Here is a 25047-nt window from a genome sequence, read left to right on the forward strand (position 1 = left end):
GTATTTCAAAATAGTATTATTATTAATCAGATTTCTCTTTTAATAATTGTTGCCTTTTGGTGAGAGGCTCACATTTACTGTATGCCATGTTATGTTACACAGGCATACAAGTTATAAACGAATTAATCACTAATAAGAAAGAATTAACGGTCATTAATTACAGAATTAACATGACAGATGTACGGCATCATTACTGTAAACTTAACTAAGTTAACATCATTAATCATCATCATCATTTTACTCATATCCATAAAAATACAGGAATGTTTCTAATCCTGCATAGTTTATTTTTTTTGTTTTCTTGTATATATATATATATATATATATATATATATATATATATATATATATATATATATATATCTATATATATTTATTTATTATATTTATATATATATATATAAATATATATATATATATGTGTGTGTGTGTGTGTGTGTGTGTGTGTGTGTGTGTGTGTGTGTCTGTGTGCCTGCATGCATATATGCATGCTTGTGCATGTGTGTATGTTTAACCTTGTCTCAAACTCCTCCAGGTATCTAGTCACATACAGGTGCTAGCGCGGAAGAAAGTTCGGGAGTACCAGGCTGGCATCAAGGTACGCATTGCCCACCAGCCTGCCCTTGGCCAGGGGCATGACTGGGCATCTCTTTCCTCTTTGGTTACGGCTTCTTCTCTTTCTCTTTCCTTCTCTCTGGTCTTCTCCCTCCCTCTGTCCTCTTTTCTGTCATCCCTTCTTCCTCTCCTGCCTCTTTTCTTCTGCAGGTTTCTAGCCATTTGCAGGTTCTCGCCCGGAGAAAGTCTCGCGAGATACAGTCAAAGCTGAAGGTATGCGCTTCTCTGCTGGGCTGGGCTGAACTGGGTGGGGCTGGGGGCGGCTTGGCTTGGCTTGGCGCTAACCAATCAGAGATCACTCTCAGAGCAAATATCAAATTGCGCCTGATTCCTAGAATGGAGCTGGCCCTAATCAGGGTTGAATCTTTTCACGAATCAGATGTCAGAACAGTAAAGAGGGAGCTGCTGCAGTGTAGCTTAGCATTCAGTCTGCTTCAAACCTAGTGAGTCAAGTTTGACCATTGAGCATGTTTACAGCTGGCCAAGGCTTCTGGTGGCATGAAGATACCCCAATCCACCCCTGTGGAGCTGGAGAGGGTGCTTTGAGTTAGCTGCAGCTAACTGCCTGGAATGGATCTAGCTGTGAATTGCTAATGTAGCCATGCAGCATCAGGGTCATATCCATTCCATGCTGAAAACTACCCATAACATTAGTTAAGTTGTGCTGTATGGTTAGCTTTGAGGTCATTGGTGCTGTTAACTTTGGGCTTGTTGATACTGTTAGCTTTGTGCTTTGTTAGCTTATAGCTGACTGTTGTTGATGGTTTTGGATTGCTACTGATGGCCTTGAGCTGGCTGATACTAGTAGCCCTGCTAGAAGACTAAAGGAAGACTACAGATGTCTTTTGGTTGGTTGGCACTTTGTGTTTTCCACTAGTTAAAAGAAGTGTTTAAGCTGATTGATGCTGGTTGCTTTGAGCTGGTCGGTGCTAAGGCTGTGCTACTACTGCTTATTGGCTGTGCTGTAGCTGCTGGTCCACAACTGTGGCTCTGCCTTTAGTCTGTCCTTTAGACTCTCTTCAGCCTTTCCTGCTTTCCCCTTCATCGCATCTCTACATCCCGCCACTCTCTGGTGACAACTGTTCTGTCATTCTAAACATCCATGTGTGTTACAGACAGTTTCATGACACTTCTGTCAAGTTTGTAAAATGTACTTTGAAGTGACTGGACCTTGAAGTATTTCAACATGCACTTTGAAGTACGAGTGATAAACAAATTTTTCATCAAGTTCATAACAAGTTTTCATCATGTTTGTTTATCATGGCACTGACACGTTTTTGAAACTGCATCCATATATCCACGCTTTTAGTCTCATCTGCATTTTCACTTCAACTCCTCGTGCCTAATCTCTGGATCTAATCATGAGGACCCACACTTCCTTTTTTTCAATGCTGTTCAGGGACACCAGTGAGGGACCTGAGCTCACAAGCACATGCTGGAGGCGCACATGTGCGTTGGAGAGCGCAGCGCAAAAAAAGTGACTCTACCAGTCTGCAGAAAGTGCACATTGTCTATTTTCATTTTACTAAACCTGTGACTGATTGCATAACCAGCACATGCCATTGCACTTTTACCATAATTTGTGGAGCTCTCATCTTATAGGAATCACCAATGGAAGCACAGTTCTGCATCCCTTCTGTGAATGCATATGCGCAGAGTAAATTGTTTTGCAGTCAATTTACCATGTTTTGAGGTGCAGGTTACAACATAACCTAAAATGGCCACTGAAGCATCTGTCCCTCTCTCACACACAAACTTCAGCGCCATCTCTAATGAAAAGATGAGTCCATATGCAACACCCCTTTATCAAGTTTCATGAAAATTGCCTGGATAATATTTGGCAAATCCTACTGGCAAACAGACCAACAATCTACACTGAAAACAACCACATTGGTGGAGGTTGTGAGAGGCAGTAGAAAAATCTCTTTAGAGAAAGAGTTCTTTAACACAGACCCATAGGAGCCTGGGTAAATGATCCTCACGATAACGTCCAGCAACCCCCTTGCCATAATGATTGTTTTGAGGAAGATGAGTTTACATTGCCATGGAGTTTCTTGAGAGTGACCATCACCATTTTTAGGGCATGAAGAGAGAAGATGTATTTTGAGGAATTTTGCAAGATCTGTATAAATCAGATAGTGTGTACTAATGACTATTTATTTCTTCTTTTGATTCAGGCCATGAACCTGGTAAGTGTGGTTTTGACTCTTCAGCCATATGCTTTGCCTTGCTTGGCTGAGCCATATTGTGCCGCCACGTCTCGCCAACTTCGCTAAAGCTAATGCCAAATGCTAATGGCTAGCGCATGGCTCCCACCTCTAGTAGGCCTACAACTCCCAGCAGCCCTTGGGTATGAGGGCCATGTGTCTGTACTACATAGATGCTTTGGGAAAATCAAAGTATTTTCCTTTCTTCTGCTTCATTAAAATATTTTAGAGGAAATAGGGGGGTTGTCCCCTTAGTTGAGTTAATTGCTTCTGGCTGCTTTGCGTCTTGTCTTTCATTGGACTGTGCTAGTGTGAACGGAATGTGCAGAATGGAGGCTTACTTTATGACAACATACAGTGGTCCAGGCTTAGGCTTTTTTAGTCAACCCACATGTAACTTTCTGCTGCTGTTATTTATAACAAATAATTAAATAAGTAAAGAAATATGTCCATTCAAAGTTTGATATGACAGTCCAGCCATTGCCGTGACTTTCAGCTTGAGCATGATCCTCTGCCTAGCAACTTCCTACCCCATCATGCAGTACTGTAAAATGATCAGGATGTGAGTCATTAGCAACAGGAGGTCCCTCTGGCCGAGAGAGAGAGAGAGAGTTAGCATGCTGGTTGGAAAGAAAGACTGCTTTGGCCCTTTCTCTGGCTGTCTGTATGGACGAACATAATTCACCCTCACAATCCTCTCCTTCTGCCCAGTTCCCACACGGCCTCTCCTGCACTCCCTTTTCCTCTCTCCACAAAGAGCCCTGTTGTCCCCTCTCTGGACGGGAGAGCCAGTCCACCTGTCGGGGCTAAGCAGGACCATCCACAAACTTCCCAGAGCCTATGCATTGCCTGGTGTAACGTTACATTAAAACACCATGCTGGGTAACTTTCTGGATGCAGGCCATGGCTGTGGCAGAGCAGATGGTCGTATCCCTAAGGATAAATTAAAATGGATGTCTAAATCTCAGTCAGAAAGAGGCTGATCGAAGATTGACTAAGTCAAATATGTCCCTGGCCCAAAGCCAGATACATCAGAGATTCATAATTACATTTCACAAACATTTGGTATCCACATTTCTGCTTGGCTCTGTCTGAATGTTGCTGAGGGGCTTGTTATCGATCTTTGGACAAGCTCTTATTCTATTTGATTCTTGGCATGGCATTCAGGATTTTAACCTTTGGCAGTAAAACTTGGAGAGAATTGATAGCCTGTCTGGTCTGTTCAGCTTTTCAAAACTGTCTCTGCCTCTCCTTCCGTTTTTCAACTGCCTTGGCCAATGAGAGGACCACTCCAGGCTTGACTACGTCTGTTGTCCAAGCACATAAAAATCAAATGTCATAGGCTAGAGGCTATTCTACATTTGCTAATTACAGCACAGGCAAAATATACTCCTGGAGTGATCTATCTTGAGGGACCTAGAATGCTTTCTCAGTCAAATGTGTTTGGTATGCAACAACCTAGTTTTACCGGACATAAAAGAAAGCTGTTTCAGAATTCTAAAGGTGATGTTACAGGTACATACATCAGATTTAATGAACTCAGATTTCTCTACCCCACTGATGTTGTAAGTGGAACTGAGGCTCATTCAGTTGATCTGAATTATGTATTTTTCTGGATAGGGTTTACCCTAACCCTTACCTTAGGGATAACCTAAACCCTAAACCTAATCCTGGATACATTAGAACATGTGTTTCTCAGCCCGAGGGTTCTGACGTTTGATCTGAATATGCTACTATTCCATGCCTTCCTCAGGACCAGGCTTCGAAAGACAAGGCTCTCCAGAACATGGCTGCATTATCCTCAGCCCAGATCGTGTCTCCAAACCTGATCAAGAGCCAGTTGCCACCCTTACCCCAGCCCCCCTACCCGCCCCCAGCCAGGGTGAGCTAACTGAGCCTCAAGCCTATAGCTATTACCTATAGACCCTTTCAACAATAAAAGGAATACCAATCTACTTCCTCTGCATTAAGATAACATATGGAATGTTAAAAAGGAAGTCTTGTGGGGCCAACTATGATGCTGATAATGGAACTCTCTTGAAAGGGTCTATAGATGTTTGTAAGAGGATCTGTGTCTCAACATGAGGACCAATTTGTCTGATGAAATTGTCCTCATGTTGAGAGACAGTTACTACAATATTAAACTCATGCAGAAAGACTAAATTATTTCTGTGATCATCTTGTGCCATTGCACCATTACGAGGCTTTATGGAATCTTTTTCTTTTAGTTTTGGCCAACGTCCATCCCTGGGCAACCTGGACCTTCTTCTCAGGAGTGAGTATAGCTCTCTGTAAACACAAATGTTAATAGCTGTAAATACCTACCACGTATTTGTGTGTTTGTGAGTTTGTGAGTGTATCAGTATGTGTGTTTGTGTCTGTGTGTGTGTGTGTGTGTGTGTGTGCATGTTGTACAGTATGTACCTGTAAGTGTAAGTGTGTGCCACTGAGCACTGAAAGGACTGTACCATATCTGTTAGTGGCTCTGCCTTCACAAGTTCAGCCAAACCACCTCATATGGCCTCAGTGAATGGGCTTCTCCGTCTGGGCTATATCAGTAATGTAGCGTGTCTCTCTTCAGCATCAAGCCTTTTGCCCCATCCTACACCAGCCTCCCAGCACCCGTTCCATCCTCCATACCCTGTAAGTAGCTGAGCAAACATAAAGGTTGAATCGTGTCCTGATTATATTGTGAGGTTTATTTGTCTATAAAGACTATTTGAAACAGGGCCAAAACATTTATTATAGACCCTTTCAAGAGAGTTCCATTATCAGCATCATAGTTGGCCCCACAAGACTTTTTACAAGACCTTTTTAACATTCCATATGTTATCTTAATGCAGAGGAAGTAGATCGGGAACCAAATAGAATGTTCAAGCATTGTTTTTGTTTTTATTGTTGAAAGGGTCTATTCTAACACATTCAACTGTAAAGGCTGCCAGTGAATAAATGAGCGTTGTGAAGTGGGTTGCTCTATGTGTGGACCAGAGTAATGTTTTAAAGGACATTTGATTATTTAGGTAAAACACATTTTAACTCAACCTGTCCTCTGTGAAGTCATTTCTGAGACGTGTTAGTATTAGTCTATGTAGTAAAAACAGGCCAATAAATTAAGTGTGTGACCATGCACAGATGAAACTGAACAATATATTCTAATAATCAAATGAATAATTTTTAACCCCTCTGCTATTGTAGTTTCCCAGGTCTATAATAAACACCATGACAACCGTATCAATTCAAAGGATTTGAATATATTTCGGGGCCCCCCTGACTCCCCCTCTTCCCCTCCCCGTCCAGCGTATGAGCCCTTGGTGCCCCCCGGGCCCCCTGCGGCCACAGCTGTGCCCGTGTGGCAGGACCGCACCATCGCCTCGTCCAAACTACGCATGCTGGAGTACTCCGCCTTTATGGAGGTGCAGCGAGACCCGGACACTGTGAGTACCAACACGGAACACACACACACACACACACACACACACACACAGACTCACACACACACACACACACACACACACACACACACACAACACACACATACACACACACACACACAAAAGAAATGCATACATGTGTCTGAGCAGGTGGCCTCTTAGAAAACTCAGGTGTCAAACAGCGATGTAGAGTTCAGAGGCATCAGATGTTTACTTTTTGCAAGTTGCTGAAATTCCAACACTGACGATTCAATTGCAAAATCAACGTTACTGTAATGATAATTCACATTCAATAGGTTGATGCAATACAGTGCTGACTGAGATTTGGGGATTGTATCCAGGTGCATGTTGGAAACAATGCACTGTGTCAGTTAGTTCAGCTACTGGAAATGGTGTAATCAAGCACGGATGTGGCCCTTGTTTTGGTCACGCTGCTCTTTTTAGATCATGCTTGTTTTGTCACCCACTCTGAATGTAACTCTCACACATAAAGAATTTAGTAAATTTGTTTATAATGTACATGTTTACGTGTTACCTTGCTTATTTATTTTCGCAGTCTCTGATGAAGGCTATAGCAAACAAACATACATTTCTTATTTTATTTTATTTATTTTTTTGATCGGCTGATTAGTGTTTTATTTCCTCACTCCCACAGAGAATGTTAACTCTCTTACTGTCATGGTAATACTGTCATTTGTATCTTTATACCTGATGTCTTTGTTTTTCACATTCTTATTCTGTAGTATAGCAAACACTTGTTTGTCCACATCGGTCAGACAAACCCATCCTACAGCGACCCTCTCCTGGAAGCGGTGGACATCAGGCAAATCTACGACAAGTTTCCTGAGAAGAAGGGAGGGCTGAAGGAGCTCTACGAGAAGGGCCCGCAGAATGCCTTCTTCCTTGTCAAGTTCTGGGTGAGGCTAGCCTGGGTGTTCCCATGCTGCCTTGCGCGCGATTTGATTCACGCTGCTAAGGGAGCCTGGAGACCATGGAGCAAATTTTCGCCTGAGATAGGGAACCAATCACAGAACAGGGGGGAAAGCAAGACGATGATGAGCTATGCACAGACGCATTTGATAGACATCCGTGGCACCCAGTAAACGGATCTGGGCATTTTTTTCAAATACGAGAAAATGAACATTTGGTTCCCAGACCACGTCTCATTGAGAAGTGGTGGCGCTAGCCAGGCTAGCACACCACCACTGATTCCACACTGCAGAAACATGCATAACTTTTAATTGCCCCCACTATACATTATAAATAAAGGTGTCATATCTACACACCTGTACTATACACTTTAAAATGTGTCATATCTACACACCTGTACTATACATTATAAAAGAGAAGTGGTGGCGCTAGCCAGGCTAGCACACCACCACTGATTCCACACTGCAGAAACATGCATAACTTTTAATTGCCCCCACTATACATTATAAATAAAGGTGTCATATCTACACACCTGTACTATACACTTTAAATGTGTCATATCTACACACCTGTACTATACAGATATTGTTTTCTTTCTGTATTATTATTTTTTTTACTTGACAGTGGAGATAAAAAAAAAAATCATAGAGACATTTCAAATTACACTCTTATGTCCAAACTATGTTTTAGTGCTTGGAAGGTGTTGCTCCATCTTTCTCTCTGTTTTTTAAGCAATATTGACTAGAAGTCAATAGAGGGCGCTAATGTAAAATCTAAGTGATCTGTGTGTCATCATTATAGAACTCTCAGGGCTGGTTTCCCATACATGGATTAAGCCTGGTCCGGACTAAAAGAGAACCTCAATTAAGATTTCCCTTGAAAAAAAGCTTTTGGTCTAGAACTAGGCTTAATTCATGTATAGCAAGCCAACACCGTGTACTGTAGCTACTTAGCTGCTAGCTGGTGCTTGTGTGTACGAGACCCTGCCCTGGATGCTTATTCCTGATGCTGCTCCCACTCAGGCTGACCTGAATAGCAGTGGGATGCCCGATGGGCCTGGCTCCTTCTACGGCGTCAGTAGCCAGTACAGCAGCCCGGAGAACATGACCATCACCGTCTCCACCAAAGTCTGCTCCTTCGGAAAGCAAGTGGTGGAGAAAGTCGAGGTAAGCAGACATATCCTAGCTCTCTTTCCTTCTCTGTTAAAACAATATTTAAAGTTCCACTTAAAGCGCTACATAAAGGTCTTAAACATTTCCATTATGAGTTCTTGTAGCTAAAATAGTGGCAATATCAACATTAAGATTATAGGTTTTATATGTCTTGGGAACACGCACATGCAGTGCAATGATGGGTTTCCGTATTCAGCTCTATATGTTTTTGTTTCTCCACACAAATGGCCTTTGTGTCAGTACTGGCACATAGTGTTAGTTGAGCCGTCATTCTTTACTTTTGTTGAGGTATGTCTTCCTCTATATCTGTTTCCCGGTCTGCTGTGTATTCACCATCTCCTCATCTTTTCCATTTTCTGTGTTTCATCCCACTTTCTTTCTTTATCTTTTACTCTCCTTCTTGTTCGCTCCATCCCTTTCTCTCTCCCTCTCTCCTTTTTTCTGTTCCTCTTCTCCTAGACGGAGTATGCAAGGATGGAGGGAGGGAGGTATGTGTATAGGATCCACCGTTCGCCAATGTGTGAATACATGATCAACTTCATCCACAAGCTCAAACACCTGCCCGAGAAATACATGATGAACAGCGTGTTAGAAAACTTCACTATTTTACAGGTAAGCTACCTCATCTTTATCACATGTTTACAGACAGCATGTGTTATTATTACAGGTGATAAGGATTTGGTGTGTTTTCTATCTTTTCCATGTTTTCTTTCTTTTTCTCTCAGGCTCTCATGAGATAAGAAATTATTAATGGTATTGTCATGAGATAAGAAATTATTAATGGTATTGTCATGAGATAAGAAAAAACAAAACAGATAGAATTGAAATATTGGGATAATGGGAATAGTTTTCTCTAGACAATGACATGTTTTTGTTTTGAAATGATGTTGACATTCCATGGGATCTAATACCATTATTCGCTTGTAATGTAATTGTGCGTGTAAAGTGGAATCTTGAGGGGAGGGGGGGAATTAAAGTCTTGAGACAACAAATTAAATTAAGTAATTATTTTTGGAGAGCAGTTATTATGCAGTTACTTGACTTTCATGTATCTGATAATCTGATGTAGTTTATGCTTTTTGTCCCATTCTCCACTCCCAGGTTGTGACGAACCGAGAGACTCAAGAGACATTGCTGTGTATAGCGTTTGTATTTGAGGTCTCAACAAGTGAACACGGAGCTCAGTATCACGTCTATCGCCTCATCAAGGACTGAGTCCTCACAGACAGTGGGCTGGGGATGAACTTTAGTGACCATCCAAGTGATGCCACCAAACAAAAGACTGCACAACATCAAACACAAACCAAAGTCAAACAGTTGGTACAAATGACAAGGCATATATATTTTTTCTTTCAATCTCCTCAAAGAACATTGTACAATAGGATAACATGGATGACGCTTCAAGTCAAGAGGAAAGGATTTAAGCCTAAGTTTAGGCTTTCATTTTTTTGTTTTTAACAACACATGTATTTAAATGCTTAAAAGACAAAAGGGGTGAAGTTGGTTTTGTTTCTTATCAATACAGATATTTTGTTTTGATTTCTGAGGGTACTGAAAGTGCGAGTTTCATGATGGTTAAGAATGTTCATTATTTCTCTACAAAGGCAAGAATTTCTCTCCCTCATAAGCAACACGTGCTGTAGAGCTTGAAGCATGCAGATCATGGGCTAGGGGATAACTAAAGGTTTACACACAGTTTAGTATTTAAAATATAGTGATAATCAAAATGGCATATGTTTTTTTTTTGTTCTTTTTTGAGTAATAATGTAAACAGACAGAAGCCTCTGTCCAGTGATGACTTTCGCTGAGTCGTCGTTCTGAAGTGCCTTTCGACTTCGCTGAGTCGCCGTTCTGAAGTGCCTTTCGACTACCTCACTTCATATGCACGGGTGGAGAGAGAGAGGACTGAGGGGTCACACACTACACCCCTTTTAGGCATCTGAACACTCAACACTACAGCCGCATCTGGACACAGCAAAGTGCCTCAGCATCCTCGACCCCTACTCAAGGACACGTCTTCACTATCACAGGCACATATGCATCACTGAGAGGTCAAACAAGATGATGGGAAACAGATGTGATGCAAGGGACCTGGTATCTATTTTAACCTTGAAATGAAGCAATACTAGATTCAACCATCCGCAGGGCCTGTATTCAAACATCAACTAATCATTTGTTGGTGCTCTGACGTCTGTTACACGTTATCCTTTTCATAGTTGCCTTTCTTCTGCTCAGTCTGACTTTTGCTTGGACGTCAGTCTGACTTTTGCTTGAACATCAGGGCCTATGACGCCTGTCTGATCCCAAAACAAAAGCACTAGGGCCTCAGCCTTTCTCACAGACTGACAAACCAGATGAATTAGGCTGCACCCTGTGAATTAGTGACTGTGTGGACTGAGCATTGTGCTTGCAAGAATGTGTACAGTGTCAGGCTTAGCAAACATATCCTTTCTTTTGTCTAGAGTGGAAAAGACACTGTTTAACTGAGTGGGTGTGTGTGAGAGTAACAAAACTTGAGTTGATGAAAGCCATGAGATTTTGAAAGCTGAGAAAGAGAGCCAAGCTGAACTGGACATAAACAAAGTCATCAGTATCTGAGTAAGAGAGGAAACCTTTAAAACCGTGACCTTCTGGCCCTTAAAAATCACCACTCAGTCCAATATGTGAACAAGCGTGTTATAAAGATGGCACGTTTTTTAATTAAAATTCTTTTAATTTTTTTAGTTTTATTTGATTTCATAAGCCCACTCCATTCTTCCCTCCTTCCATGGACACACCACAAGTATCCGGAATGGTACTTCTCTACTTTTTGGAATTTTTATGGAATTTTTGCTATTTGTGGTGTGTGCGTAAATTTGGTCGTATGTCGAGGATAATTTTGTTGTTGGATGTGTATGTTTAAATAAGTCTTTTGTTCTGTGTTGAGTACTTAAAAATGGCAAGGATAACTGACGACTCCAACTCTCAGGGCATCCCCTTTTAGAGAGGAATAATATTAATACAAAAATGATAATATTTTATAAATAATAATTAAGAATGCGCTCTGCAGGATACTGACACATGTTCTCCAGCCTTAAGAGGTTGTTTGACTTGAACCTGAAGTGGCCCTTATGGAACCAAGCACCAATCACTGAGAGTGACAGTCATGCCGTGTTAATGAGAGGGAGTGAATCACTGGTTTTGTTGGAAGTATAAGTTGGCAAATGGTTAGATTAGACTATGGTGGAGAGAGCCAAACCACTGTGAATTTTATTGAATGTACTTGGACATGTTAGTCAAGGTGATGGTGTATTACATCTGACAATCTGCAGACTATATGTGTGTACATTGAATTGGCCTAACAATGTCTAATATTCATTTTTTTGTTAATGTCACAAATAATGTTTTGACACTGGTTTTGGGCCTATCGTAAAAAGTATTTCACCAAGATGTTTGTACAGTTTGTCAGTGTTTATTGAGGAGTGGAATAACTGAAATTCCTTTGGAGTGATATCAAGCAACAGAAGAGCTTTTCTACCAAAGTTAATATGTGATGTATCTAGAACAAACAACCAAAGGCTTAAAAATAACGTGTTGTAAACACAAACAACAAAACAGAAATCTCTGCACTGTTTTCACTATTCTTCTCATGAGACTATGCCAAAGCGTATGCACCAGAGCTTTTGAAACAGTAGGGCAGATGTTTGTGGAAAAACATCCAGCCACTATTCTGGCATCCAACACAGATGTACAGCAACAGAAATTAATGGTAACATAAACGTATTGTAGCAAGCCGTGTGGCATGGACTTCAACTCCAGGTGAATAGACATATGACTTCACCCGTCTCAGCACCATTTTGATAAAACTCAGAACTCAGAAAAGCTTTAAATGACTGCTGCCTTGTGTAGCTATTTTTACTGGCTCTTGTTTTTTGTATTATTATTGTTATTATTATTAATATTATTATTATTATATATTTGTGCTTGTTCCTTGACTTTCGATGGATGCTGTTTGCTTCCTTTGAAAACTGTGTTTATTTTTTAAATATGTTGTATCTAAATGGTGTGGGTGTTTTTTTGTTTATTTGTTTGTATTGGTTTGTTTGTCTTTTTTTCAGATTTTGGTTCCTTGTGGCCTTGGTTACCAACTGTGCATTGTGATCTTGTATATTCTGTTACATTCAAAGTGAGGGGTGTGTATAATATAATCGTAATGACATGTATAATCTTTCAATAAAAGGTTCATGGTTCATCATGGGCCATTTCTCTTCAGAGAATGTACTGACTCACAGGAACTAATTTAAGAGGAAAATATTGTTACCGCTAGACATGTAGCCTAATCAAAGTCCTTTTAGGCAAGTCCCTCAATTCGGCGGCCATATTGCAACGCATTTTGGGCACCTATCGGGCATCTATTTCGGGCAGAACTGCACGTGCACAAGGCTTCACAACACCAACCTTGCTCCAGCGGCACATGGTTGGCACGATGTATTCACAACACACCACATTGGCACAATGTATTCACTTGTCGATTTTTTTGCCGCAGAAGGGGCGGGATATGTGAAGACAACTGCTATATTGACATTACAAACTAACCCCAGAGAACCTATGCCTTGCTTTTTTAAATGTATGGCCATCTGTCATCTAAGTCTTGGATGAGGATAAAATCAAGGATCACCTGTTATACCTGCATTTGCTTCCAAAATCCTGATTTTCTGTATTCATCACACTACAGTATATCCTTTGCAGCTTTGACTCACCATTGGTCACTAATGACGAGGGCGCTGACGAGGTGGCTGGAAACCCTCATAGAAAGCCAGAACATGTCAACCCTGATTGAGAGTCAGGCGATGACCGCATATGGAGGGGGGGGGGGGGTGTATTTTGGGGATGGCCAATACTAAATTCAATCAGATTAATAACCTACATCCTGATTTGTTGACATTGAGGCAATGATTCCATGCAAAGGCTTCAGGGCCCCCTGACCCATGGGCCCCTGGGCCTGGGTTGGAGTAGTGTAACAGACTATTATGCTACCAAATGTTTCATATCCTACATAAAAAAAAAAAAATAATAAATAAAAGGGGACGATATCAATAACAGCATCCAGAAACATGTAAAAGCAGCAGGCTAACGCAAAATGTAACGTGTTACTTAGAGAGTAGCCTAAGAAGTAAGGGATTACATGTTTTACAGTAACGAGTAATGTGTAGCCTAATACATTTTTTTAGTAGCCTAAGGACCCCAACACTGGCTGAGTGGCAAAGCAAATAGGCCTAAGCAGGCCTACAGCAAATACAAAGCAAGTGCCAGCTCTAGGCCTACCCTCCAGAATTATTGCACCTTTGGTAAAGTTGACAAAAACAGGTAGAGCCTATAAAAAATAATCTTTTGGTGATTTATTGTAATCTCACAAGTCACAATGAGGGAAAATCCTATAAGGAAGAAAATGTATTCTGAGAATGTAAATGCCTATATTTACAGTTAAAACAATAATTCAAAGGTTATAATCAACTGGAAATGTGACATGCTTGGACCAAGACATATCTTGTCCCCACCCACAATGTGGAGGATGCAGAGAGGCAAAAAAATCACACACACACTCACACACACACAACTGAGTTGCAAGAGTAGGGGATGGAGTACGAAATGGAGAGTAATTGACAAGCTTTGATTTGGTTTTGCGGAGATGTGACTGAGCGGAGGTCATATTAGTGCCTACATACATTTTGACTACAAATCCCAGAAGACTATTCATTACAGTCTGTTGCTTCGTCACAGATTGTCTGCATGGCTAAAATGAGGAAGAGTTTTTTAGGTTCCCATTCAATGACAAGAACGTGAAGGACTGACACTTCCGGGACCATAAACCACCAAAACATCGTTTATAGTTTTATGTCTGGAGTCGTTGGTGACATTGGTTCGGTTTATGGACTTTCGGAACTTGTGACTTTAACGGAGCTTGTTAGCTAAGGCAGCTAACTACAGAAGACCAACTGTTTAAGGTAAGACTGTCTTAACTTGCTTGTAACTTAACTGATGGTCAGCACTGGTCAGCAGTTTATTCTGACTGTATTCAGGCTAGTTTAACGTTTATCAACACTCAACACTTTATGGAATCAGGGATGTGTGTGTGCCAATGATAACTGTAGCCTATTTTAGTGGCAGTTTTGACTCCCTATTAACAATTTGCGAAAGCACGCCTTGCAGAGCCATGCAGAAGTAGCCTATGGTTCAACGTCACACATTAAACATCGGCGGCACTTGTGTCACCTCAGATTGGCGTAGTCACTCTTCATTGCATTGCAGGGCGTGTCTGTAGTTACATTTTAACTAGGGCTGTTTTTATTCGAAGGACTTTTAAACACAGTGATGCTTTATTTAATTAACCCCCTCCAACACATAATGAAGGCATCACTTATTTGGTACAGTTATTCACAAACTGTGCCAAACTCAGCACCAACAGCATGCTCTGTATGATCATTACTTCCCCCAAAACCACTTTCAACATCGCATGAACGTTAAAAATGATATCCAAGACAAGTGCCTAAAATAGAAGCATATAGACGCGGTAAAGACTTGCAACATGTAAAACCTTAATCCACCATACTCATCAAGTGAACGCAACTTCTCGGATCTACCCTTTCTCCCTCTTCAGGGAGGCCAGTCAGGCTTGTGTAGCCTATGCGGTCGCCATAGTAGCATCTCTGGGTTTGTCAGCACCACCTGTCACCCCTGGGGTTTAGAGTGCCCTACAGGCCAAGGATTGTGTTGTTTTGAGAGTGGAGGGGATCGAAGACCCGATGAACTGTGTGTGTTGTACTTGTAGGTTTTCTCAAACCTACACAAAACCTGAATTTCAAACTATATTCACAAAACCCTTGACTCTTCCCACAAAATCGAACAATCAGCTCCCAACAGTTCCTCTAACCATGGCGTCCCTTCTACCTCACTCAGCACAAGTCACAGTTATTTGTTGGGCATGCAGTGGTGGGTCTCCAATGGCTGCCATTTGGGCAAGTTTGGGTATGACACGTATATATGTCAGTATCATCTCAAATAAAAGGACACAGTTGGTTTGTGTGGTTGGTGTTGACTATTTGTGTCTAATAAAATGCAGGCACATTCTATGCACAGAAATCTCTTGGTGTCATGTGTGGCTGCCTGTAAGTTAATGAAGCAAATCGGTTTGCTTGTTTCTTGCTTATGTTTCCTTATGAGGTTTTTTTGTTTCCACAGCTGCACCAGTCGCTACTCTGTAGGGTGGGTTGCCAAGCCAACTCCAGCTTGCCCGGTCACCATGGCTACCAACGAGTCTGTGCCTCTGCGGATCTTCTCCCTCAACTGTTGGTGAGTGTTCATCAGTGTTATCAGGGGCATCACATTTCTCACCAGGACTGTATGTGCCTGTCCACTTGTCCTAGTTTCGCCAGGGTGCACACGTGTGTTTTATTTGTGTGAGAAAAAAAAGAGCCATTAAGAGTCATTAATGAGTGTGTTTTCATCAGTGTCCAGAGGGTGATTGTTTATGTGGAAAAAAGGAGGGATCTGTGCAGTTAGCACTGATGTGTGTGTGTGCGCGTGTGTGTGTGCGTGCGTGCGTGCGTGCGTGCGTGCGTGCGTGCATTTCCTCTAGGGGCCTCCGTTATGTCAGTAAGAACCGTGAGGAGCGCATGGTCATGATTGGAGATAAGCTGAGCAGAGAGAACCACGACATTGTCCTTCTACAGGAGGTGAGGAATGTAAACACACACACACACACGCACATAGCACAGTGCTACTTAACATACTCCCCTCATTAAAATAGACCCCTTATGCCCTCACACCATGCAGAAGCACTCAACACCAATCTACAGCAGACCTCCCCACCTCCTTCACACACACACACACACACGCAAGAATACACACACACACTCACACACACATCCCGGCGTAACCCCCCAACCCCCGTGCCATGCATACTTTCAGATTTTTCTACTCAACCATCTCACGTGCCATGCATTTGTTGCATGTTTATAACTCTGTTCTTAACGGGAGTCAGGAAAGACTGGCACACAGAGGGCCAAAAAGTTACACAGTATCTCTGTTCTTCCCATCTGAAGTGTTAGGTAGAATCCGTTTGTAGACCAATCTCCATTCGATCACCATTATGTCTGATGTTGTAGTAGTGGTGTGTGTGTGTGTGTGTGTCTGTGTGTGTGTCTGTATGTGTGTCTGTGTCTGTGTCTCTGTGTGTGTGGTAGATTACTGATAGTTGTAACTGTTGCAGGTGTGGAGTGAGAAGGATTTCCTCTATCTGAAGAAGACCCTCTCCAGTACTCATCCACATTCCTATAACTTCAAAAGGTAGGTTGCTCATCTCCTGCAAAATGTTAATGAATGCTGAAATACTGTATAATTGCATCCAGTATACATTGGTCTAATTGAAAGGCAGGCCAGTTAATAGAAAGCCAGACTGTGGTGGTAAAGTGGCAGGTTTTCATGTCCAGTTCTAAAAATAATTTCAAGTGCACCCCAAACACAAGCCACAGTTTTGATATCGAGAAGGTGGTTTAAGTGCAAAAATGTTGATATAGACCAGTGGTTCTCAAACTTTTTCTTTCACTCCCCACTTTGATCAAGGGGGCATTCTCAAGCCCCATGTCCCTCATCGCTCTAAGAAAGTGGTAGGTCAAGCTTAAAATTGTCAAATTTATTGAAATAATGACACGTTCTAAATATATCCTCTTCAACAGAGTTAAAATCAGCTGGTGCTGCAGATATAATAATAAATAAATACATAACACACATATTTCTGTTTTCCAGCAACATATTAGGAAGCATAGGCCATTTTACAGCATTGTACAATATATTCAATGAAATACCAACATGCTGCATTAAATGGATCTATAATCCAGTCATACTGAGCACTGCTGGTTTCAGCGATTTCGCTCAGAAATCTCAAAGGCATAATACTGTCGCGATCGAGGCGCCTGTCCCAAGTTTTTTTGGTGAATGCAGTAATCTTATTTGCTAGGTGAGGTAGGTGCTTGTCTTTGCCTTGTAACTGGACATTTAACTCAAATGTATCGCTAAGATATATCAAATATATCGCTAAGATAGGCCAGCTTCGTCAAGAAATGTTCATTAGTGAACGTGATTTGCAGATTCAAACATGCGCTCTTCCTCCAAGAAAAAGGCGACTCGAGCTCAAACACGCGACAGCACTTTACCTCGAAAGCCACCTTGCCTCGCTGTGAAACAGTACAGCCTTTTGGTCAGCTACCATCTCTTCGAAGTCGCGGAGAATAGACGCGCTTTAAAGGGCGGGTTTTGATGAAATTCACCACTCTCACAACAACGCTCAAAATCTCATGTAGGTCGGGACTAACTAAGCTGCCTTGACACGAAGCTTCCCTGTGAATAACACAGTGCGTCCATTATGCGATCGGGTGCTACCTGGGCCCAGGCTACAGATAAAAATAAAAAAACTTCTGTTTTTCATGTCAGTTCGCGCCCCACCTGGCATGTCTCCGCGACCCACAGTTTGAGAAACGCTGATATAGACAGTGAAGTGCAAGTTATTTCCTTGTGTTATAGTTTTTTTTAATGTAATGTTGGTCCAGGCCTAATGGTATAAGGGCAACAGCGCTGTGGCAAAACCTCCCTGTTATCACTGCTGGTGCTGAACCCCTGAGAGCATAACAGTATAAGGGTAACAGCGCTGTGGTAAAACCTCCCTGTTATCACTGCTGGTGCTGAACCCCTGAGAGCATAACAGTATAAGGGTAACAGCGCTGTGGCAAAACCTCCCTGTTATCACTGCTGGTGCTGAACCCCTGAGAGCATAACAGTATAAGGGCAACAGCGCTGTGGCAAAACCTCCCTGTTATCACTGCTGGTGCTGGCACTTTAGGGCAGAGTGCAAAACAGGCCGAAAGAAGAAGTGACCAGCTACCATACAACAGGAACAAGGCTCTGCTCCATGGGGTCAGAGTTGGCCCTCGTGACCACGTGTGGGGATTGCACACACAGCCTTAGATGGTATCAGATTTCAGGCTGGTTTTCCACACCTTGTTCTCACACTTGTGTTGAATAAATTGTACTGATTTATCACATATGACACTGATGCTGCAATGATGAGAGTATTTGAAGACCCGATAAACTCATTGACATACTGTGTTATTAATATCTCATCCTCTCGTAGGGGGACAGTTGGTAAGTGTTCTTAACAGTCTTCTGTAAAAACTCTGGGTTCGCTAACTAGGTTGTTGGTTTGGTGCTGTTTTGAACAATATTACTGGTTAAAAAATGCTATTTGGGACGCGTTTGGCTCACCACCCCTAGCTAATCCACTGTTTGCAATTTGGGGCTATATACCGGGCCAAGCTCTGTAGTGATTGATCAACGAAAAATACTGTCTCAATGGCTTATTTGATGTGTTTTAAGGCAGAAAAACACTCTGCTTATATTTGAACACATGCTTACTGTATATTTGATGTTTGCAGTGGAGTTATAGGCAGTGGACTCGCCGTTTTCTCTAGACACCGAATCCTTGATGTCTTTTTCTACCGTTTTTCTGTGAATGGATACCCTTACATGGTGAGTGACCTAGTGTACAGGAATAGTCCTCTTCACGTAGAACCTCAAGAAACACACAAATCTGCAAAGATTCAATGTACATCGATCCAACTGAGCGTTGAAGATTAAGGTCAGTTTTGTGATATTCATAATACAAGATTGTAATTATGTTAGTGTGTGTGTGTGTGTGTTATTAGATCCACCAAGGAGACTGGTTCGGAGGGAAGGCTGTGGGAATGGTACAGATGAAGATCAATGGGCTGATGGCCCATGTCTACGTCACGCATGTGAGTGTGTGTGTGTGTGTGTGTGTGTGTGTGTGTGTGTGTGTGTGTGTGTGTGTGTGTGTGTGTGTGTGTGTGTGTGTGTGTGTGTGTGTGTGTGTGTGTGTGTGTGTGAGAGAGAGAGAGAGAGTAAGTGTGTGAGTAATACAATAGGTGTGTGGGATGATGTCAGAATGAGCCAGAAAGCATACTTGATTTTGTGTGTAGACATCAGTATATTATAAGGTGTGGTGTGTGAGAGAGAGAGAGAGACAGACAGAGAGACAGACTTGACAGACTCTCCGCACTCCTTTCTCCCTGCAGTTCCACGCAGAATACTGTAGGGAGAGGGACATCTATCTGCCTCATCGAGTCGTTCAGGCCTGGGAGCTGCAGCAGTTCATCCGGTATGGATGGAAACCACAGCAATGGTCACCATGACGTCATGACATTTGTATCACTTTAACAGTGCAGTCAAGCCCAATTATATAACTGCCCCATCACACATTTCATTCCATATTTTCAGTCAGGAGGACTCTAGCCCTACAACCTTAGAGCTCTCTACAACATAACTATCATAATCATATTATATATATAAATAGTCCAAACCAAGTCTAGTCCAGTTAGGACTCACAGACTTTCCTCAAAGAGGTACTGTACAGTACTGTTGGTCAGTCTTGGGGAACTAAAAGTGTCATCATCATCTGCAATAAACCATGCAAATACAAATCTACATGAGCACTGGATTTGGGCTTGGGCTTAGCTGTGCTTGTGTCCCCAGGCACACGTCCAGAGGGGCCGACCTGGTCATCGTGGGCGGGGACTTGAACACGCACCCCCAGGACCTGGGCTGCCGTCTGGTGCGGGCCTACACGGGCCTGAGGGACAGCTACACAGAGACGGACGCGTTTGATGTGAGTTTCCACCCTGGTGGCACGCAGCAACAGGAGATGACAGAGAACTTGTTTTCACAACTTGTCTGTTAAGATGTGAGATGTGAGATTACCACGAAGCTGGCAGTTAAAAGTTGGCCAGTAGGTTGTCATGACTTTTTGTTTTACAGTATCACACAGAAACACAGAACATTTGATTAACAGTGTGGGTATAGTATAAGTATAGCATAATCATAATATAGCAACATTTGATAACATTTTTTTTTTCAGTTTAGCTGGTAGGAAAATATGCTGACCACATTATGGGCGTTGTTTTGTCACTAAGGAAGTACACATGCTGATAAACTGCATTCCTGTGCTGTGCTGAGAGTCGATTTGGAAAGACCTGCATGTTAGATTATTGATGAATAGAAATGTTGTCATGTTATTGTATGTATCATTGTTGCAGGGGTGTGAGAATGGGCTGACTCTCATAGCCAAGAACCCCTATGTCAGTGCAAAAGAGCTGGGTCCCTTTGAGGAGGGCATCCGTATCGACTACATTCTCTTCAGGGTGAGTTTGTGAGGAGTGTTCAGAAGCAACACATACATAATATACAGTACCCTCCAGAATTACTGCCACTAAAACTACTGGTTGACTAAAAACAGGCATAACATTTTTTTTTTTTTGATGATTCATTGTACTCTCACAATGAAAACAACAAGGAAAAGTCCACCCTTGAAGGGAAGAAAAATTATTCTGAGAAAAAAGAAAACCTTATAAAGAAATAAATATTTTTAATGAAAACACGTTGCTCACAATTATTGGCACCCCTAGAAAATCTTACATACAACAGAAGCATTTCCCTATCTAATTTCAACTTTGTTAAGTTAATCAGAGTGTCTGTGAACTTTCAGAGGTAGATCATTACTTTGTTTTTCACTAAGGTATGAAAATAAAGTGACACAGAGGCTAAATCTTCTTGTCATTTTTCAACATCAGAAAGACAAGAGAATACACTAAATTTAGATAAAAAGAAAGTGTGTTGACATTTGTAAGTCAGTGAATGTCTATGAAAACTAGGTACTTTGTTGAAAATGCCTATATTTACAGTTAAAACAATGATTAAAAGGTTCTAATCAACTGGAAATGTAACAAACATGCTTGGACAAAGACCCATGATTATCTCGCCCCCACGTACAGTATGAAGGATGGTAAGAAAAAATTCCATAAGGACCACTATTGGAGAGTTACAGACAAAGGTGTCATCTTGGGGTCACCAAGTCCCCCAAACAATCTTCAAAAAGTCAAGTCAAGTCAGATTTATTTGTATAGCGCATTTAACATGCACAGAGTGCAACCCAAAGCGCTCCAAAAGTGACCTGACTGCTAATAGCTTATTTAGAGGGCATGCTGGGTAAACGCCTTTCCAGTCATTTAATTACCAATATAAACGGCAGGAGTTACTGAATGGTCCAGTCATTTTTTTATAAAAGGAGTTACTGAATGGTCAGTGATTGTCAGATGACATGAAAAATTTACTGTTTGGCTAGGAACACTTTAGGTGTGTTTGGAGTACATAGAAGAATGACTATACTGAAAAGAACCCCATGCCTAATGAGAATTATGGTGGAGGGGCTGTGCTATTGTGGGGCTGTTTTTATTCCCAAAGGCCTTGGGAATCTAATTAAGGTGCATGGTATCACAAACAACATGAAAAACTTTTAAAGGAAATCTGTCAATCTCTGCCAAGATACTAAACGGTGGTCATGATTGGATAATTCATCAGGTCAATGAACCACAACAAATGTCCAGACCAAAACAAATATGGTTTACTGAACATAAAATCAAGCTTTGGCCATTGCCATCTCAGTCCCCTGATTTAAACTCCATAGAAAAACAGTGGCGTGAGTCAAAGAGGAGAATGCCCAAGTGTGGACCTAGGAATCTGGACGATCTGGGGAGATTTTGTAAAGACCAACAGTCATAAATCTCTTGCTTTGTATTCTCCAACTGTATGGGGTGTCATAGGTAAATATTACAAGCTGTTTTATTGGGAAAGGGAGGCTTAAGAAGGTATTATAAGCAGGGGTGCCAATAATTGTGAGCAACGTTTTCTCAAAACAAATTTGCTTCCCTTCAAGGTTGGATTTTTCCTATTTGTTTTCATTGTGAGATTACAATAAATCACCAACAGATTATTATTATTTTTCAGTCAACTTTAGCATGGGGTGCCAATAATTCTGGAGAGTACTGTACACATCGACACCCTTTAGGCACACTGTGCTATCTCTACTGGCAGGGTTGTGTACAAGCAACAGAAATGGGAGAGATGAAAGTTGAGGCTTGGGGAAAATACTTTTTTTATGAAGTAGGGGTTTAACAGTACACAAAAATCATGATTAGGTACGTACTTTAGTGTTGAAATGTGTATGTGAATGAAGTGTTATACTTTATTTCCGTCAGGTTCAGGTTGCACATCGAAGGTGTTTATCATTTCAAAGTGTTTCTAAATGCCAATAAAATGGTTGTTGTTGTTGTTGTTATTGTTCAGGGATCCAAGTGTGTGGAGGTGAAGTGTGAGTCGCTTAGCATCACCCAGGGATCGTGTCCAGGTCAGGCCATTCCCCTGTCAGACCATGAGGCCCTGAGTGCCCAGCTCTTGCTGGTGCCCACTGACCCCAACAGACAGAAGAGGGAGCCAGAGAGCAGCGAGGAGAACACAGGTACTCCTCCAGTCACTCACGCAGGGAAATACACAGCTCACTGAAGAACTGCATATGTTAACCAAACTATTCTGTAACAATAATGCAGTGTTTATTGTTATTTTTTGTAAGTCCCTTTGGACAAAAGTGTTTGCTAAGAACCATAAACATAAACATATGTTCAACCAGCTAAACTGTTTGCACAGACATACTTGCAGTTTAAACTGCAGTGTATATGAACATCACATCATATTAAATACTATATATATTGTGTGCTAGTGTGGATGGGATATATGTCACATGGGTGAATGGGATGTATGTGTATGTCTGATGTCTGGATGAGATATGTCACATGGGTGAATGGGACATATGTGTTACATTTTAAATGTGTTTATATGTGAAGTTTTTGCTATGGAACATGAAATTGAAAATGTGTGGAAATGATTATCCCTATGGGACCATAAAGGCTCTCTATCTATATATTAGTGCACAGTACACAGACATCATTTATAACCAGCATGTGTATCATAACAGCACATCACACAGCCACTCAAGCAGCTCAACAAATCATATACTTTAGTCCATAGGTCATAGGTCATTGTTTGCTTTGTTTGTTGTAGTAGTTTTGTAGTGTAGTTTATCTGATGTACTTTATCTGCATATTGTATACTGGTGTGTATTGATTGGAAGCGACTAGACTAAATAGTTTGTCAAAAAGTTGAACGTTAAGAGCTGTATGCCTAATCATTATTGTCCTGTGTTGACATGTGCAGTGTTTTAAGAGTGGCGTTTCTCCACCTGTGGCAGGTAAGCTGGCGGAGCTGGTGGACCTGGTGACGGAGGCGCGTACAGAGGTGAAGGTGGGGGTGCACTGCGCCGAGCGCCAGCGTCACAGGGCAGCGCGGACGGGTGCGATGGGCCTGGCGCTTCTGCTGCTGGAGCTGGCCATGGCGTTGGTGCCTTGGCTCCTCCCGGCGTCAGCGGCCGCCACACAGCCCTTCCCGCGCGGCTCCTTCTGCCTGCTGGGGGCGCTGTGCTTCTGCCTGCTGCTGCTCGCCACCCTGCTCTGGGTCTTCCACAGCGGCGAGATCAAGGCCCTGCGGAGTGCCGACGACCAGATGAGGCTCGCCGCCGCCAGCCTGCTCGACGAGCATCGCGGGAGGACACCGACGCCCACGAGACACGCCCACGGGGACAGCCCGGCCAATCAGCACGCGGGATCCACCTCTAAGGAGGATTGAGGAGAGCAGTTATATTATCAGTTAGCAGGAATGATAAGGTGTGTTTTTTTGACTCCCCGACTGAATCAGTTGAAACAATCTCTGATGCTCTGAAAGGGACCAATTTCCTCCTCAAGCCGCATAGAAAGCACAGTGACTTTTCTGAATAAGCTCAAACGGAACGTAGAGATCGAAAGACTAAATCTCTCCTCACCCTTTTTACTAAAATTAGCTCTGCTCTTCTCTCAGGAATGTGTGAGAGCTACCATGGTGACGGAAGTGGGCTGTATTACCTCTTTTCCTCTGCCCTCTGAGGTTACCATGGTGATGGAAGCAGACTGTTTTACCTCTTCTCCTTGGCCCCCTGATTTTACTACCATGGTCATTGAAGTAGACTGTATACGTAGCCCTCTGATGCTGCTGTGGTGAGGGCTGAAGGCTGTTTGAGCCTGTGTAAGGTTGGCCTTCTCTTCATGACTTCCTGATGAAAGCCCTGCCGGACAGTGGCTCTTTGGGACAAGCCAGCTCTATTATCTACAGTGTATCTATGTCTTGGTCTTATGTACCACTCATCATCATCATCATCATCATCATCATCTGTGAGAGTTGTTTTATTTTCATCTGTATCAAGCTTGTCAAGTTTTGGCATGCATGCATGCAGCATCATCATTATCTGCACTTAAGGGAAAATGAGGTGTCACGCTTGCACTTTCCTTGTTCTCCCTCTCTCTCTCTCTCTCACTCACTCACTCTCACACACTCACACACACACACACACACACACACAGTCACGCTTGCACTTTCCTTGTTCTCTCACTCACTAACTCACACACACACTCACTCACTCACTCACTCACACACACACACACACACACACATCTGTGAGAGCAAGTGGGAACTGCTCAAGTGGGAAAGTGAGGGCAGCCGTGGCCTGCGGTTAGGGCTTCGGGTTTGTAACCGAAGGGTTGCCGGTTCGATCCCCGACCAGTAGGAAAAATGTGGGCGGGGGAAGTGGTTGAGCACTGCTCTCCCATGCCCACATCCACAACTGAAGTGCCCTTGAGCAAGGCACCTAACCCCTCACTGCTCCCC

General features: G+C 42.3%; 2 protein-coding genes across 4 annotated transcripts in view; both read left to right on the forward strand.

Annotated features, from left to right (window-relative positions):
* The window catches only part of tead3b (TEA domain family member 3 b), a 53069-nt gene extending 40458 nt beyond the window's left edge, over positions 1 to 12611 (forward strand). The window contains exons 4-14 of one of the 3 annotated variants that reach the window (XM_048254879.1): positions 536 to 598; positions 766 to 828; positions 2793 to 2804; positions 4576 to 4704; positions 5051 to 5097; positions 5404 to 5465; positions 6120 to 6256; positions 6997 to 7170; positions 8206 to 8349; positions 8815 to 8967; positions 9457 to 12611. In XM_048254879.1, coding sequence (XP_048110836.1) covers positions 536 to 598; positions 766 to 828; positions 2793 to 2804; positions 4576 to 4704; positions 5051 to 5097; positions 5404 to 5465; positions 6120 to 6256; positions 6997 to 7170; positions 8206 to 8349; positions 8815 to 8967; positions 9457 to 9570 — 1098 coding nt within the window. In that variant the 3' untranslated portion in view covers positions 9571 to 12611. The remainder of the gene's footprint in view (positions 1 to 535; positions 599 to 765; positions 829 to 2792; positions 2805 to 4575; positions 4705 to 5050; positions 5098 to 5403; positions 5466 to 6119; positions 6257 to 6996; positions 7171 to 8205; positions 8350 to 8814; positions 8968 to 9456) is intronic. The other 2 variants (XM_048254880.1, XM_048254881.1) reach the window with 2 other exon arrangements.
* A 1352-nt stretch (positions 12612 to 13963) lies between these two features.
* Positions 13964 to 25047, forward strand: smpd2b (sphingomyelin phosphodiesterase 2b; the record flags this gene model as incomplete). Its single annotated transcript, XM_048255960.1, is given in 11 exon segments — positions 13964 to 14339; positions 15574 to 15684; positions 15971 to 16067; positions 16604 to 16680; positions 18822 to 18915; positions 19092 to 19181; positions 19482 to 19564; positions 19939 to 20071; positions 20499 to 20603; positions 22585 to 22756; positions 23543 to 25047. Coding segments are annotated over 10 exon segments (1335 nt in total). The 5' UTR covers positions 13964 to 14339; positions 15574 to 15634.

The sequence above is a fragment of the Alosa alosa genome, chromosome 10 (assembly GCF_017589495.1).
Source record: "Alosa alosa isolate M-15738 ecotype Scorff River chromosome 10, AALO_Geno_1.1, whole genome shotgun sequence".
In the NCBI taxonomy this organism is placed as follows: domain Eukaryota; kingdom Metazoa; phylum Chordata; class Actinopteri; order Clupeiformes; family Clupeidae; genus Alosa; species Alosa alosa.